General features: G+C 34.7%; 2 protein-coding genes across 3 annotated transcripts; one reads left to right on the forward strand and one right to left on the reverse strand.

Annotated features, from left to right (window-relative positions):
* The first annotated feature begins 222 nt into the window (after positions 1-222).
* On the forward strand, positions 223-2,730 carry LOC111914137 (uncharacterized). 2 transcript variants are annotated; one of them, XM_023909882.3, is made up of 6 exons: positions 223-807; positions 1,146-1,357; positions 1,444-1,645; positions 1,930-2,015; positions 2,135-2,226; positions 2,322-2,730. In XM_023909882.3, exons 1-6 carry the CDS (start codon positions 538-540, stop codon positions 2,546-2,548), a joined length of 1,089 nt encoding a protein of 362 aa, XP_023765650.1. In that variant the 5' UTR covers positions 223-537; the 3' UTR covers positions 2,549-2,730. The 2 variants fall into 2 exon arrangements, with proteins under 2 accessions (XP_023765650.1, XP_023765651.1); XM_023909883.3 differs by having other exon boundaries at positions 225-801.
* A 1,433-nt stretch (positions 2,731-4,163) lies between these two features.
* On the reverse strand, positions 4,164-6,173 carry LOC111914138 (protein DEHYDRATION-INDUCED 19). The gene is made up of 5 exons (XM_023909885.3): positions 5,894-6,173; positions 5,221-5,363; positions 5,014-5,091; positions 4,555-4,862; positions 4,164-4,437 (listed from the first exon to the last, which is right to left on the reverse strand). Exons 1-5 carry the CDS (start codon positions 5,967-5,969, stop codon positions 4,326-4,328), a joined length of 717 nt encoding a protein of 238 aa, XP_023765653.1. The 5' UTR covers positions 5,970-6,173; the 3' UTR covers positions 4,164-4,325.
* Between the last annotated feature and the right edge of the window lie 10,954 nt (positions 6,174-17,127).

Below are 17,127 nucleotides of genomic sequence, written 5' to 3' on the forward strand. Positions count from 1 at the left end.
CCGAGTAAGAGGTAACCTCTTACTAGACCCGATAAGAAGTAAATCAAACGGTAAGTTGAAAAAGTTGATCATAATCTATGAAAGTCCTTTTCCGATGCTCTTTTCCATGTGAAGTTAATGTTTAATCGGTTTTGTTTCCTCTTTCTCCATACACCAAACACCTTAACAAAGTCACGTACTATTCTTTTTAAGTTGAAACTTGTGTGTAGAGAAATAGCCAAGGGACCATTTTTGTAAATTGCTTTGTCCAAAATTTGAAGCAGCCTAAAGACCCAAATCTCTCTTTCAAAAACCCTAACAATAGAGTTTCATAAAACTTCGATCTCGGTATAAACCTTGCTGACTTCCATTACTTCGAAACATCTTCAATTCAAGTAAAGAAAGCTCTATCAATTTCATCCAAAAACCTTTCATACATACATACATATAATCATTTCATACATAAACGCATATACCTATATATATTCTGTATTGGCTCTGGTGATCATCATTTCGAAAACCTTTCAAGTTTCTGTGTTCTAGTTATAATTTGCGGATATGTCGAATTCGAGTCGGAGTAGGCTACGGAAGGACAGATTTTACAGCCCGCCTGCGATGAGAAGGTACAATCAGCAACAGCAACAGCAACAGCAACAGCAGCGGCAGCAGGAACAGCAAGCAGAACACCCAAAACATCAAGCGAAGAAGGAGAAATCGGAGTCTTCGGTGAGTCGGGGTAGTAATAGTACTCTACCGATGACTAATTTGGACCGATTCATGAAGCATACTACACCAATTGTTACTGCCCAGCATTTCCCTAAGGTAATTGTAAGCATCCGAATCACTAAATCGCCATTTCTTGTACCATTTCTTGATGTTATACTATATGCGTAAATGGTAATCATTAATCAACCAAATATGCATTTTCTGTAATGGAATTACGTGTTCTGTTTTCACTTTTTGTGAATCTGTGTAAACCCTTTTCAAATTCAACAAGTCCATTGTTCTTGGTGTCCTTTCCAAAACTGTGAATTAAGACATATGAAATTCTTACTTGTTTTCTACGCTATTGATTAGGGAAAAAGATTGAAAGAGTATTATATCTTTTTAGTAAGATCATTTTCTATTTTTTTGGTGTTGATTTATGGTGATTTTGAGATATGTAGAGCAGCATGAAGGGATGGAGGAATGATGAAGATGATTATCACCCATACTTTTTGCTTGGTGATCTTTGGGAATCTTTTAAGGAATGGAGTGCATATGGAGTTGGAGTTCCTCTTTTGTTAAATGAACAAGACTCTGTTGTTCAATACTATGCACCATCTTTATCAGCCATTCAACTGTATGTTGATCCTGCATCATCTACAACCACCATAAGGTACATCAATGGCAATGTGCTTTCACTTTATTTCTAATTTAGTTTTTAATTTTTGACATTTTTGTTTTTTTATTTAATATTTACAGACGACCAGGGGAGGATAGTGACTGTGAGTCATCTAGAACAACTAGCAGTGATGAGAGCTATGAAGCGGCTGCCCGAGGACCCCGGGCAGCTGAAAATGTTGATTCTGCTGCCCGGAGTTTGAATAAACTCATGCTTAGAGATGATTTGTTTGAATATTTTGAACGTGCATCACCCTTTCAACGTGCTCCTTTAGCAACCAAGGCAAGTCTTTCAACCATGCAAAATTGAAATTACCAGTTTGCCCTTAATTTAAGATTTACCAATTTTTCATTTGTTCTTTATCAAATTGTCATTAAAATAACAATTTTTTTTAATTCCTTTTACGTTACAAAATAGTGAAATGCTACACAATTTTATTCCTTTTACTATCATTAAACATCAATTAACATGTAAATGCGCATTTTATGCAACAACATTTCATTTATGACCAAAAAAATATGCAATAAGATGGTCGACTTACAAAATGTTTTGGGTTTGATTTACAGATATCAGATCTTGAATCCATATTTCCAGAACTGAATACATACAAGAGCTGTGATCTAACTCAGTCAAGTTGGCTTTCTGTTGCTTGGTAAATTTCTATTATTATTTTTAATTTCTGTCTGGTTAAAACTCTGTAAATTTCATGGCATATAGATGATGTGTCTTTTTAGAGTTATATTATTCATTAATTTGAATTTTATTTTGTAGGTATCCAATATATAGAATACCTGTGGGTCCATCTCTCCAAAATGTGGATACAAGTTTCTTGACTTACCATTCCTTGTCAACGCCATTAAAAAGTAAAATTCCTATTTTACCCTCCCTACACGTTTATGTTTATTACAAAAAACAAAGTTTTACTTACTATGTTGAAATGTTGTGATCGACTATTCAGGTACAAACGGTTCATTGACAGCTAGGCAAGTTCATGAAGGCCAAATGCCATGTCAGCTTTCGTTACCGATTTTTGGGCTCTCTGTCTACAAGTTCAAGAATTCTGACTGGACCATAAATGGGGCCCACGGGACTGAGAAAATCAACTCACTCATTCACTCAACCGAGAATTGGCTCCGAAATTTGGATGTATATCATCCCGATTACGAGTTTTTTAAAAACCACTAAAAAACCGTATAAATTGATTGATATGGTAATTTTGAATGTTATACTAGATTTCTTGTTTTTGTTAAGGTTTCGTTGAATGATGAAACTTTTTGTATTTGGTTTGCTAGAGGCTTGTACAGACTTGATTGTAACTAATGTGTTTTTTTTTTCTAAAATAGAAACTAATTGAGATTTATGTCGTAGTTTTATGATTTGTGTAAGTTATAAGCTTGTTAGAAGATTGAAATATTGTTTTGCATAAATAAGCATTTAGCCAAAATTTCCCTACAGTAAATATGGTTGTATGTTTTGTTTTAAAAACCATTTTGTTAAATAATTTTAGGGAATTGAAATGCTTTTGCAATAAATAAATATTTATCCCATTTTTAGTTATATATTGAGAATAGAAAGTTTTACTAGTTATATTTATATTTAAGTTCATTCAAAAAGTAGGTTACAAAAAGAACAAAAGACACCATTAATGATCAAAAAGTATAAGTCATTTGGAGTAAATACCACCAATGTCTTAAAAACCCGGTTGAACATTAAACCAGAGACAAGAGCAGTTCAATAAGGACCAGCTTTACCGGTTTATTCAAAAACCGTTAATAGAACCGGTTTATTGGACTTATATAGTTTGATTTTACTTAGCCCATTAAGAACAATATATTTCCAAAGATAATAAAATATTTTCAGAGTGTATAACTCAAAGGTCAATGCACACAACTGTCGGATGTAGAAAATTCTTGGTTGAATCAACCGTTGGGAACCGGTCACCAAACCAGTTCAATTAAAAAAACGTTTTTTAAGACATTGCATACCACAGACCCTTCCGTGGTGTACATGACAACCACCACGATCCGTGAACACCACCCCGATGGGTTGTGATTAGTTGTGGTCATGATGATTTGTAGTGTGCAGCACAAATAACCACATCTCTCTCTCTTTCTCTCTCTCTCTCTCTCTCTCTCCATTTTAAATGATTAAAAAAGTAAGGATATATGGAATGGTGAGTTCAACCGAATGTGGTTGTGTGATGATAAGGTGACGTGGTTGTGTGACGATGAGGTGACACTCATCGTATTTACGATTAGTGGTGGATACTTTAAAAGGCTTAATAGTTGTAGAAATATAAAAGTTTGATTGATATATAATTTGAAGTGTTGGAGTTAAATGATGTTCGACACCACTCTTGTCAGGTTAATTTTATAAAATAATGAACTAACAAAATGTCTAATTTAGTTTCTTTTTCTAAGTTTTAATACTAAAGTTTATGGCTTTATTTTTACTTTCATTTATAAAATATAACATAAAATAAAAATACTTTTTTAACATGTTATTGTTTACATGGATATCAATTAGTTGAATTTGACATCAACTGAAGATTTTATATTTCATAATTACTTGGGTATAAATATTGTTAATAACCAACTTAAGATATCTATTTTAATACCTTATAAAATAATATTTTTTCGATAACGACGAGAAGGGCATTCTCGTCTTTTTCAAAGTTAAAAAATCAAGAGTGACTTCCTGACCCATCATCTTTTTTATTGGGACAAAAAAATTTGAGTTATTATCCAATTGACATTAGCCCAACTATGTCAAATACATATGTCAAACACATTGCAACATGTTATATCATGGTCATGTCGTCATGTTCTATTAAACTGAAATAGAAAAGTTTGCACATAACGATTTAAAGCAAACTTATATAACCTATATCTAAAATACATTACAAGGCTTTAACTTTTTAAGAATTCGTCTGTTTTTTCCTAAAATACCCCTGATAACTTACTTATAAACCATCATCAAGGAAACTAGAAAACAGTAGGCCTTGAGCAAACTCACTTCGCCTAGCCTTCTCCTCTTGATCCTTGTCCGAAAGTGGACCCCGCTGCTGTTTACTCCTAAAACAATCACAAGTTCGTATATTACCCAAAAAAAAAAAAAGACAAAGTGTTTCTTTGTTAAATTGTACTTTATGCATTAAGCACAAAAGTAGGATATGCTATAATAGGTGATACCTTCGCAACAAATCCTTGTGGGTGTTTTCCGCCATTGACTTTGCTGACGTGGCGGCATGAGGTTGAGCAATTGGTGGTGGTGGTGGTGGTGGTTGATCAACATCAAGTAATGATGGTGTGTTGGAAATGAAAGAAGATAACCATTGTTCAGGCTCAGATGATGATGATGATGACTGAAGTCCAAAAAGAGAGTGAAGATTTCCTTCCCGAAATTCTTTCTTTAAAATCGAAAGGGTTGAGTTGGTGTTTGTGTGGGTGTGGGTGTGGGTGTGGGTCCCACCTCTACGAAACCTTCTCTTGCGTTGAACGTAATCTTTAGTCAAGGAATAGCAATGTATTTTCTACATATTTACAAAATTAACCCTCAATGATATATAGAACTACTCACGAGTCACGAGTATCGATTGTGATTAAAAAGTAAAGAGATATGAAAGGAATTCGATTAAAAAAAAAGGATATCTTTAGAAGGCTCCCATGTTGCATTGTCATATGACTAACTAAATCCATACCAACCCTTTTAGCACACAACGGGCATATCTGCATTTACAGTATTAAAAATAAAATTTATTAGTGCAAATATTCCATTGAAATAGACAATATACCATTTATGATTGCAAATAACAAGGAATAAAGAGTTTTTTTATTTTTTGAAAGAAAAAGTGATACCCCATTTTTTGCTTCAAGTGTATGCTCTTCATCAATATGACAACAAAGACCAACAATGTCGAAATCCTCTGCACAAAATGGGCACAAAAACTCTGGCCTTGGCTCCTCATCACCCTCAAATTCATCCACAAGATGAAATGTTTCTGTAAAAGAAATAGCAATGTACTATCATTTATTTGTGTATTATACTTTAAATGTTTTTAAAAACAAACTGTTAAAATGTTTCAGAGTATATTTTTCCAAAGTAGCTTCTAAAAACACTGAAAGTTGCTTTATTATTTTATCATCATCATCATCATCTATAGATGTTAGGTTTATTTATTTATTATACTCGGTAGAAATTCAATGAGAGTATTCTGAAATATAATAAACATGTTCCATAAAGTACACCTTTTGGTAAAGTTCTGAAAACGAATATGCGAAAAGAATAATAGCTCACTGAAGTATGAATGTATGATTTTATTTTTTTTATTTAAAATATGCAAATACATCGATTAATTTGTTTCTATATCCATATTGAAAAATACCAATTGTAACTCAAAAGCTTCGATAATGTTAACTAAGTACAAATTAACTCAAAATTCCAACGACTCAAAAGCATATTCCTGAAATTCAATCTGTTTTTGCAAATAATTTCAAGGAAAACAGAGGATGATTGGAAAACGCGACGAACCTGAGCGAGATTGGTAACTTCCGCGTCTTGAAGAAGAATTAGATGTAGAGAGACGAGTCCATGAATCTGAGTCCATTTTTTTCTCGATCTTAGAAAATAAATCTCGAAATAAAGCAACAATGACAAGAAATTCTTCAAAAGATTATGAGCAGCCGTGTATTGATTGAGCTTTTTATGGTCTGGATGTTGTATAGGTTTTCTCAGATTGCGAAAGTGAGGTAATTTCGAAGAAAGAGGAGAGAGAAAGACACCAGAGGAACTCTCCACCAAACTACCCAGCTAATGGTGTACATATGTCTATGTTATGCTATTACCCCTTTATGTATATAGATATTTCACAAGTGGTCCTCAATATAGGGTAATTGGTTTAACCATGATAATTTTGGTTCGGGTCTAAGGTAGCAAACTTAAATTCGGGTATACCCAAAAATGAAGAGTTTTCATATATTTATTTATTCTTGAATTAGATTATATATATCGACTGATCATGCACTTAAACGAGAGACAGTTCCAGAATGGATAGTTATTGTTGGAAGTCGTTACATAACGAAAAATACTAGTCTTTTTTATTACCAAATTCATAAGAAAGATTTATATAGACGTTACGGGTAACTGAGCAACAAGCTGTGTCACAATCTTTTTTTGGATGGCAAAACTAATTCTTTTAAAAACAACATCTATAGATCTTGGAGTCATAATATAACTATGCATGACCCGTTGAACTCTATTGAGTAACTCCACAACTTCTGGCACAAGGAAACTGAAAGTATCAATTGCAAAGGGTATAAACGTTCAAGATTCTTCATATTATAGACCCATGGCTTAAGTCTACTCATTTATTTTGTACTAGATGTAAAACTCATGTATTACATTGATTCATTTAAAGAAAAAATTAAATATGAAATTCTAAACATTTAAAAGTTTGAATTTATAAAAAAAATTAGAAAAATATGGAATTATTAAAATTAATATGTTTTTTTTTAATTTAAACAAATAATTTAGATAAATAAACAAAGGAAACTAATGAGGTTTTAATTTAGAAATTTTAAAATTAAAAAGAAAGTCAATTAATGAAATTGATATGTATTTATTGTTATATTTATTATAATTATTACAATTTAAATATTAGGTGAAATTTGATAAAATGAAAAAAAAAAAAAAAAAACCCACAAAATGTCACGTGGAAAAAATTTAATTGAAAATAACCACAAAATGACATGTGATCAAATCAATGAGAGTGTGACATGTGACAAAAAGATTTTCATTTATTAGAGTAGAAGAAAGATTAAGGTATGTAATACTTTTATATCAACAAGGCTTTCATTAATTAATATCATAATATGTATACGACAAAGTTGCGATAGTATTATGTTTATGAAATTCAAAAAAGATGTATCTAGCATTGATTTATATATATGACATGAAAATATATCCCAAAACGTGATTTTAGTTCTGAGGAAAAATTCTCGAGTATTTCTACAACATACCCAACCTGACCCGAAATACAATTACCTGAAACCCAAATATCCAAATAGTAATTCGGTTATATTTTTAATGAAAAAAAATATGATTAACCCGGTCCAAACTAACCGAAGAAGGTTCTGGAGTTGAGCTTCATGGAATTGGAAAACTGCAAAAGGGTAAAAATGAAAAAGAATAGCATAATTTTTTGGTTAATTAGTAAGGTGAATGTGAAGAATAGCAATGGTTTTTGGAAGTTGGTTGCTAATTTTAGTTGTCATGACAAGTTGAGATTGCTGGATTTGGTTTGCTTAGTTCTGATCCTAAAAGAAAAAAAAAATGATAATATTGATGTTGGTGGGTTAAAGGAATATGTCGAGGGGTTTGAACTTTGAAGGTGTTACAAAGATTTAAAATTTTTGAAGTTGTTGGGTTAAAGCTTCATATAGTAACTGTTGGATTTGGATTCACTGATTTGAATTTGGTTTGGGTGAATTTTAATGGTTATGGTACTGATGGGCCAAATATGCCGAGTTTTCTTCTTTCAAAGGTACGTGGGCAGAAAAAAGTTTTTTTTATATATTGTATGGTGCTAGACGTGGGCAAAAAAAACCGGTTCACGACCCGAACCGGTATCGGAACCGAAAACCAGTTAACCACTGAACAGGTCCAGCCTCTAACCGAACCCACGCTAGACCGAACCGGCAGATCATACCAATTCGAGTATTTGACCGTTGGGCCCAGTTTGGAACCGGTCTGATGAACCGGTTTTTCGAGGAAAGATATGGCCGTTTTTTTTTGTTTTTTCCTACCAGCTATATAGCCATTTGAGGGTGTGTATGGCTCGATTTTGGCTCCTATTTGTCCATATTAACCATTCCTTATAGTATATATATGTATGAGATGTTTAGCTCTCAAGTTTAGCTTAACCAAACGTCAAAAAACCTCGATGGCAGGGTTATACCACCAAGAAGAACAAAACTCATCCCTTTGTCGGTGGAAATGTGCATTTGTTTGAAATGTTACCTCAATGGCGTGGAACGAATACAAGACGTTGAACTACTAGAGGGCAAACCGTTGCATGTTGAACAACAAGTACATGACGAAGAAGTAGCCATGGGATTGTCGGTGTCCCTCACCCTACAAGAGCTCGAGTACGAGAGAGCATTGCACGATGATATGGCGGATGAAGAATAAATCCAAAGAACAATGACTACGACTAGGAATAAAGACTAAGATGACGACGATGTTTTATATTTTATGTCTTTATGTGTGAAGATGTATTAGTTTGACAATTTAGATGCTTTATGTTTTTATGTTTGAAGTTGTATTATGTATTTCTATATAAAAACACAAAACAAGTTCGAAAAAAACCGGTTTGTGTAGGTCTATATGGTACTGTTAAGTTAACAAAGAAAAGTGGTGGGCTAAAATTCAAAATTGTAATGAATTTAAAGATGGGTAATTTGTGTGCGCGTGAAGATGGGCTGATATTTAAGTAAAATGGTGAAAGAGTTTAACGAGGTATTCTACTTTGGTTCCATTAATTGGAATTGGATTTAGGTTCGGATTGGTCGGACTTTGGAAGTCTATAGGTTCACAGTTCGATTTTAAACCATAAAACCGGTTAAATCGGGCATCAGTTTGGTTTCACGGTTTGTATTTTATTTACAATTTGGCTTGCGGCTTCAAATTTTCGAAACCGTGATGAACGGTTTGGCATAAAAAATTTCAAACCGTATAAAATTGGACCGGACCATAGGATATATATATATATATATATATATATATATATATATATATATATATATATATATATATATATATATATATATATATATAATTTTATTATATGTAATTATATATAGTTTTATTATATATTAATTTATAGATATATGATTATCAAGGTAAACAAACATTGCAGCCCAATCTTTATGTTGTGAGTGAAGACCAACCCTTGTTTGACAGGCTTTTTTTTTTTTTTTTTTGAAAAAATTGCGCCCAAATATTTATATAATGAGCTCGACTCAAATAAGCTTAAAATGTTTCATGAAAGTAAACCGGAGTCAAACCGTTAGTTAGTCAGGGGCGTAGCCAATATAGGACAAGAGTAAGCATTGGCCCACCCACACAAAATTAAAGTTACATATATATGGTATGTATAATATATATTTTTGTTAAATAAAAGGAATTACGATTGTTATATGGCTTATTCCATTCAAAACTTGAAATTAATAGAAGAGAATATATAGTTGTCTATGTCGATTAGACTCCATTTTAGATTACTTTAATGATGTAATACAACATCGTATGCAACTTAGTTAAAAATACATATATACTTATATTTTGTTATTGTTTGAAGAATTTTACCACTCGTTCATATTTTTTATATTATTTGGCCTACCCTAAAACAAAATCCTAGCTACGCCGTTGTCGTTAGTAACGGTTCGGTTTCATTCGGTTTTAATTTTCAATGGTTCTGCTTCGATTTTCGATTTACAAAAACCGTACTAATAGTTTGGCTTCGGTTTGACATAAAATCCGAAAAAACCGGAGCGTAAACACCCCTAGGTTTTAGTACATGATTAGGTGTTTGTCCATAGTACGTTGCGGCAGCGGTAATGTATTTGATGAATGATGGTTTGCATGTGTTAAATATTTACGGAGTATTTAGAAAACATGTAGCAACTATACCGAAAGTTACATAAAACAAATTTACAAAAATGACAATGCTATAAAAAATAAAAATAAATAAATAAACAATGACCAAAAATGAAAATCAAAACGCAATGACTAAAGTGGGACAAAAGAAAATGTTTCGACACTTCAATTTAGATAAATAAATAAAAGACAAAAATGTATACAAAATTCATGTCGAAATGTAAAAAAAAAACTTGAATTTATATCGACATGTACATAAAAATAACTATGATTTTTTTAAGGTAACGAACGGAAGTTTAAAATTTCAAAAACGTATTATATGTAACTCAACTCATATGTAGAGAACATACATAAAAATAATAACGAAAACTTAAAAAAATACGTCGAAACGTAGATAAACTCAAATTTATACTGACACGTACATAAAAAAAAAACCAACTATTTATAATTTATGCAAAGTGTGTTCTGATTGGAATAAATGAAGTACGTTGCTATTTTGAGACCTTGGGAGAAAAACATGATAGTGTAAAAGTAAACACGAACGTGTAACTCTATCGTGGACTGCATGGATGGTTTTTAGATCGTGTAACCTTGTCGAGGAGTCTTCAACACAAATAGTGATCCATAAATTCTTCGAGATAATTACACGATCGTGTTTTGCTTTTTTCATGCGACGTGGATTTTAATCTTTGGTTAAGAAATCTTCCATCCAAACTCCAGCTTTAATCAACAATGCTCTCATGAAGCTCTAATGTTTCCTTTAGTGTTTCCTCACATCTTGAAAGATCTTTATGCTAAAAAAAATCCTGCTTTTAAGCTTTTAATCAACAATGCTCTCGTGAAGCTCTAATGCTTCCTTTAGTGCTTCCTCACATGAAAGATCTTTATGATAAAAAAAATGTTATGAAGTGATATTTCTACAACCTTTTGAAACTAAAATTATTTTTTTAAGACATTAAATATTTTTAGGATCGATTTCCACAAATGATATTATTACTTTTAAAAGGTGATTTAAATGTTTTTAATAGATAAAACCAAAAAAGGGTGTTTCACTAACAACACCCATAAGGTATGGACGACACCTATCACATAATAATAATAATAATAATAATAATAATAATAATAATAATAAATAAATAACAATAATTAAAGTTTTAACTATTTAGACTTGTTGTCCTTTAAATACTACTTAAGTGATGAGTTTCTCAAGCCCATTTTTCTTACCATGAAAGCCAAACACTCATTATTAATTAATTTGATATTTTAATTAACTAAAGATTTTATTTAATTTAATAAATAAACTATTTATCTATTTATTTTATTTTTTGACTAATAAATAATAAGCAATTTGTTATTTAACTATTCTAATAAAAAAATAAATATATTATAAATATTATTATTATTTCATTTATAATGATTTTTAATATGCAACCGCGTAAGTTTCCATTCAGTCAACAATACATTTTTTTTTGCATATTATTCCAACAACTAAAAATAAATGTGAAATAACTAAAGTAAATTCAATAATAAAAAACACTTTTGTTTTGCTACGACTTTTCTAATTATATGATCAATCCACATCTAATTATTTATGATGTGTTTTATTTAATTTGTTAATGAAAACTACTAACAAGCTCTAGTAAGTTCGTTTTTACTAAATTAATTAGTTAAAACAAACTCTTCAATTAAGTTTAACTTTTTAGTAACCTAATTAAACAAACTCTTAATCAAGTGAGAAAAACAACATTATGATATGTGTAAAATTCTCAACAATATTCAATACTTCTCATAAGCGCGAAAGCATAAAAATATGTAATATTTGTATTTCAGGGACTATACTCTTATGTTTATTGAATGAAAATGTGTGAAGTGTTTTGTCCTGCCATGGAGTTGAGCATTGTTTACCACGATGTGGTTGTTAGATGATGTCACAATGTGGTGTATTGTTTATCATGGCGTGGCGCCGCTGTGTGTACAAAACCTTAAGTTTCAAGCTTTGGGTTCTTTATAAGGAATATGGAGGCTAGGTTTTCGACCACCCCTAGCCTCCATCATGAAAAGTCCCAAAAATATGATCCAAAAAATTTATTTTTAATTTAATACAACAATATTCCAAAACATTATCCATATAACCCAAGTGAAAATAAGTGTATCAAACATCATAAATCATAGTAATATCTCAAAAGTGGAAACCCTGTGGTGTGTGCGATGCAGTCATCCTAAGCTCTTCCCTTTGAAATCGGAAGTACCTGAAACATAAAGTGAAAATCGTAAGCACAAAGCTTAGTGAATTCCCCAAGATACCGCATACCAAACATAAAACACACAACGAGCCCCGCCCAAAAAGTATAACGGGCCCCGTTGTAACATCCTGATTCCCATGTAAAGTATTTAATTAAATTATATTCATTTTGACAGGGCAACTTAACGAGTTGGAGGCCCCAACTCACCGAGTAGATATTGAGATAGTCGCGTGATTTTTAGAGTCTACTCGACGAGTTGAGGGGACCCAACTCGACGAGTAGGAGTTAAGTGTGAAAACCCTAATTTTCAGGGTTTGCACCCAATTTAAAAGACCTTAAGTCCTTTACCCCGCCTCCCTCATCACCTTTAACACGTTGAGAGAAACCCTAATCGAGCGATTATCATCTGTGAGAGGGGAGAGGGAGAGAGAGAGAGAGAGAGAGAGAGAGAGAGAGAGAGGCTAATATTGTATGTTTTAGTGCATCCTTGGAAGGAGTTTGAGGAGCAAAAGGCTTGGAACGAGAAGGAGCCCTTGGATCCAGTATTCTTTCAGTGCTAGCTATCATTGGAGGTAAAAAGCTATTACCTTGACCACTTGTGCGTTAGATCTCTCCATTAGGGAGTTTATGGTCATTTCCATCTTCTCTTTAAGTCCTTTAGTTGTTTGAGCACGCCTTGAAGATGAGACTTCAGATCTGGACAATACTAGGTCCCTTAGGCTTAAGATTCAAGCTTTATCAAGCTATTGGCCAAATTTCATGCATTAAACCCTTTATTGAGCTTTGGGTTGGCAAACTTAGCCCTAGATGTCATGCATGGATGTAAAGATTGCAGCTTTACATGGTATTTCAGCATTAGAAGGCTAGATCTAGAGTATGAGGACTTAGTTCTGCTTAAAAATGTTTGAATGAGAGAATGGAGTGAAGGGACTCGACGAGTTGGTTAGGGTTTCCCCCAATGGTTTGGACGTGTTGCAAACTCGGCGAGTTGAGTTAGATTTTCCCGATTTTTCAGAGAAACGAAGGAATTCGACGAGTCGCATAGATACACTCGACGAGATGGGTCAATATGGACTGTTGACTCAAGTGTTGAATTCTGTTGACTTTTAGGGTTTGGTCAAGTTATGGGTTATGGAGACCATGGAGGGGTAAAATGGTCTTTCACCCTTCCTGAGAGTTAGAAAAGGGGTTAGTTTAACATCTTTGCAAGTTGTTGTTATAAATTGTTAATTAGAGATGATTATGATATGTAGGCGGAGTCTAGACCGATTGTTGAGTACGAGACCTACTTGCTTACTTACGAGGTGAGTCTTCTCACTATACTTACCTGAGTGCGACCGGAGGGTCTTATGTGCTTATACTGAGTTATGTGATATACTATGCATTTTGTTGTGACTTATGTTGTATCTTATTATGTGCCTTATTGAGTTATTATGTCTTTGTGGGACCAGAGGGTCTTCACTAAGATACAGGACTGGAGGGTCCAACCCGAGCTGTGAGACCGGAGGGTCTTCACTGAGACACATGACCGTAGGGTCCTTATCGATATATAGCCATGAGATGCTAGTTATTTGTGTGTGGTATTTTGGGGAACTCACTAAGCTTCGTGCTTACAATGTTGTGTGAAATGTGTTTCAGGTATATCTCAGGATCGGGGGAAGGTGCCTACTTGATTATACACACCCGCTTGAGATTATGTTTTGAGGATTCTGGGATATTGTCAAACATTATGTTGTCTTGTGTTTTGAACAAAATATACATTTGGGTTTTGAGAAATGTGAGATTGTGTTTTATGTGGTTTTAAAAATGAAAATTTTATTTGAAAATTTAGAATGTTACACCTACCCTAACTCGCATAACGGACCCCGTCCAATGAGTATAACAGGCCTCGCCCTAACTCGCATAACGGGACCCACCCACATAAAATTCATACTACATAACAAGTAATGACATACAGGATAATTATCGGGCCCCGCTCAGTAAGCATACAAGCACATATACATACTAGTGTCACACTGACAATGAGTTTTCTAACATATCAGATTATGGGTCGGCATTGGTGCCTTCAACCCGCTATACATGGTGAGGAAACTCACCTCGACTGCTGAGTCTCACTGTATAAAAATCCCTAGCTGCTGGTCCAACGAATCTCTGACTAATCATACCAAAACAACACCCAATTAACACTTGGGTTCCAAACCATAACCATAAGTCCAACAGTACATACTTAGGGTAAAAAGACCATTTTACCCCTCACCTAGCTTGGCCCAAGACTAAGGCCCAAATCAAAATCTAAAAGGCCCAAAACCAAATAATCATCCGAAGCCCACTCCCAAACCCTCTCATGGGACTTACCCTAAATCCCATGTAACACCCATAAAATTTATGCCAAATTTAAACTTTTAATACTAACAAAAGAGTCAAATAGTAAATGTTTTTACAAAACATTTCCAATCCATTTATCATCAGAGTGTCCCAAAATAGATCATGAGGATGAGGAGCGGTACGGTCACGCCTTCGCCTTCCCTCACTCTCCTGAAGTACCTGAAACAATAAACTGAAACTGTAAGCCCGAGGGCTTAGTGAGCTACCCCTAAAATACCAATACCACATTGACAGAACCATAGCCATAACGATCAATCAAAACAACATACATACTGGGCCATCGGCCGGACTGGTCTGCCCTACTAGGCCAACAGTCTATCTAAATCTATCCCAAGCCTTCGGCATGACTGGTCCGCCGCGTGGGCCTACAGTCTCCCCAGACCGCTCTGAGGGTGTGTTGGCCTTCAGCACAAAGCAGGACCGCCTCAACCCAGCCATCAAGTAACTAACCATGTATGCATACTATCATATACTGGCATGTTCACATAGCAAACATATCTATCTCATTGACCATCAATCGTAGAGTTTCACTCATAGCTAGTGTATCGACCTAACAGGTCACTAACATACCAATCCTCACAGGCCATACAAGCATAACATACTATCTATCCTGATTCCAATCCAACATATCAGAATCTTATGCAGCATACCGTAACTACCAAGCTCTAGTATAACGACCATCCTAAGCAGGATAAATTCTAGCAAAGCAATAACATAACACCCATCCTAAACCAGGATGTAATCTAACATGGCAATATCAAGACAACCATCCTGACCCAGGATGTAAACCATAAAAGGCCGGCCTTGGTGCCGTAGACCCTATCGATATAGTGAGGATAACTTATCTCGCAGATGTCGATAGAAATGCGAACTCCAACTATCGGATCACTTGACACCGGCTCCACCACCTATAACTATAGCACAATATACTCATAAGTTCTTACTCTTATGAGACACCTCATAACCTACTAGTCAATCCCTGATCAAGGTCAAAGTCCTTGGTCAAGGTCAATAGTTCATGTTGACCTCAACTCGCCGAGTACACTCGGCGGCTCGCCGAGTCTTTGAAGCACACACCAACTCGCCGAGTCATTGGGGTGACTCGTCGAGTTCCTTCGAATCCTGATCAGGTCTCAAGACCACCCGTCGAGTTTCCTCCTTGCAACTCGACGAGTATACATACAAACATGTCATTGGCTAAAACTCATACAACTCGCCGAGTTGTTCTTCAACTCGTCGAGTTTCATGACCAACTTCATCTAACTCGTCGAGTTGTTCAACCAACTCGTCGAGTTTCCGGCTTCCTTCAACTGACTCGCCGAGTTGTTCATCCCACTCGTCGGGTCCAATGCATATCTTCATATGACTCGCCGAGTCGGCTTTGCGACTCGCCGAGTTTCTTTAGTCAACTTAACATGCAGACGTCTATAAGCCATGGCAAGGTCCCAAATTGTAGATCTAGCTTTCTTAAGCCTACTTATCACATAAAGTTTCAAACTTTACGTGCATGCATTGCCTTACAAGCTCCAAATGCCAAAACCAAGCCCTAAATGGGTGCTCATGGACCAAGGGGACCTTACACTCGACTAAAGCTGGGACTTTATGCTCAAAAGATCCAAAGGGGGTCCAGATCTGAAGTTACAACTTCAGATCTAGCCCATAGATTGTCATACCAACTTGATCCCCTTTCAAAAACCCTAAAACTCATTCAAAGATGAGGTCTAATAGAAATAACTGAGGAAAATAGTCAATTACCTTCCCAAGAGATGTCCACAGAAGAAGAAATCGGATCTCTTCCCAGCACCTTGCCAAAATCACTTGATTCACCAAACTTTTCCACCAGAAACTCTCTCTCAAACTTCAACACACAAAGGGCACACACACACACACAAGATAGAGATGCAAAGGAGGTTGCAAAAGAACTAAGAGAGGCGTGAGCTTCTTTAAATAGGGGTGCAAACCCCGAAACTTAGGGTTTCACTCTCCAGCTCCTACTCGCCGAGTCCAACAAAGGACTCGCCGAGTAGGCCACTTAATTCGCGATCCGACCCGCTACTACTCGACGAGTAGGGAACCAACTCGTCGAGTAGGGCCAAAACCCATAAATGTTTTTATTTAAATTATTACCTGAAAATCGAGGCGTTACATCCCAATAACTTTTCCTAGTCCAAAACTCTTGTTCTCATATGGCCCAACAAGAACCCAAGCATCCAAAGCCCCATAAAATGGTCCAAACTTGAAGCCCAAAACTAGGTTTTTACTTATGGATTTCATTTTTGAGATATTACTTGTTGTAGATATGAGCTAAAAACTCATTACTTCTGTTTAGGGTAGACTGTCTTGTTACTAGGGATTGAATTTATGGCATGGATTATTTGATTTGGTGAAAATTGTTTTTTTATGCTTGTAAACGATCCTTATGTGTTGACAATAACTATTTTCTATTAATTATCAAGTCTATTAAGTTGCATGAACATCCTCTTA

This window comes from Lactuca sativa, chromosome 6 (assembly GCF_002870075.4).
Source record: "Lactuca sativa cultivar Salinas chromosome 6, Lsat_Salinas_v11, whole genome shotgun sequence".
Lineage (NCBI taxonomy): Eukaryota > Viridiplantae > Streptophyta > Magnoliopsida > Asterales > Asteraceae > Lactuca > Lactuca sativa.

Bases quoted from the DNA above. Each gene is read 5' to 3' on its own strand.
- LOC111914137 (XM_023909882.3), top strand. From the start codon at position 538: ATGTCGAATTCGAGTCGGAGTAGGCTACGGAAGGACAGATTTTACAGC. The intron at 1,358-1,443 runs GTACATCAATGG...TAATATTTACAG, and splicing joins TCATCTACAACCACCATAAG to ACGACCAGGGGAGGATAGTG. The intron at 2,227-2,321 runs GTAAAATTCCTA...TCGACTATTCAG, and splicing joins CTTGTCAACGCCATTAAAAA to GTACAAACGGTTCATTGACA.
- LOC111914138 (XM_023909885.3), bottom strand. From the start codon at position 5,969: ATGGACTCAGATTCATGGACTCGTCTCTCTACATCTAATTCTTCTTCA. The intron at 5,364-5,893 runs GTTCGTCGCGTT...TTTCTTTTACAG, and splicing joins AAGTTACCAATCTCGCTCAG to AAACATTTCATCTTGTGGAT. The intron at 5,092-5,220 runs GTATCACTTTTT...CTGTAAATGCAG, and splicing joins CACTTGAAGCAAAAAATGGG to ATATGCCCGTTGTGTGCTAA.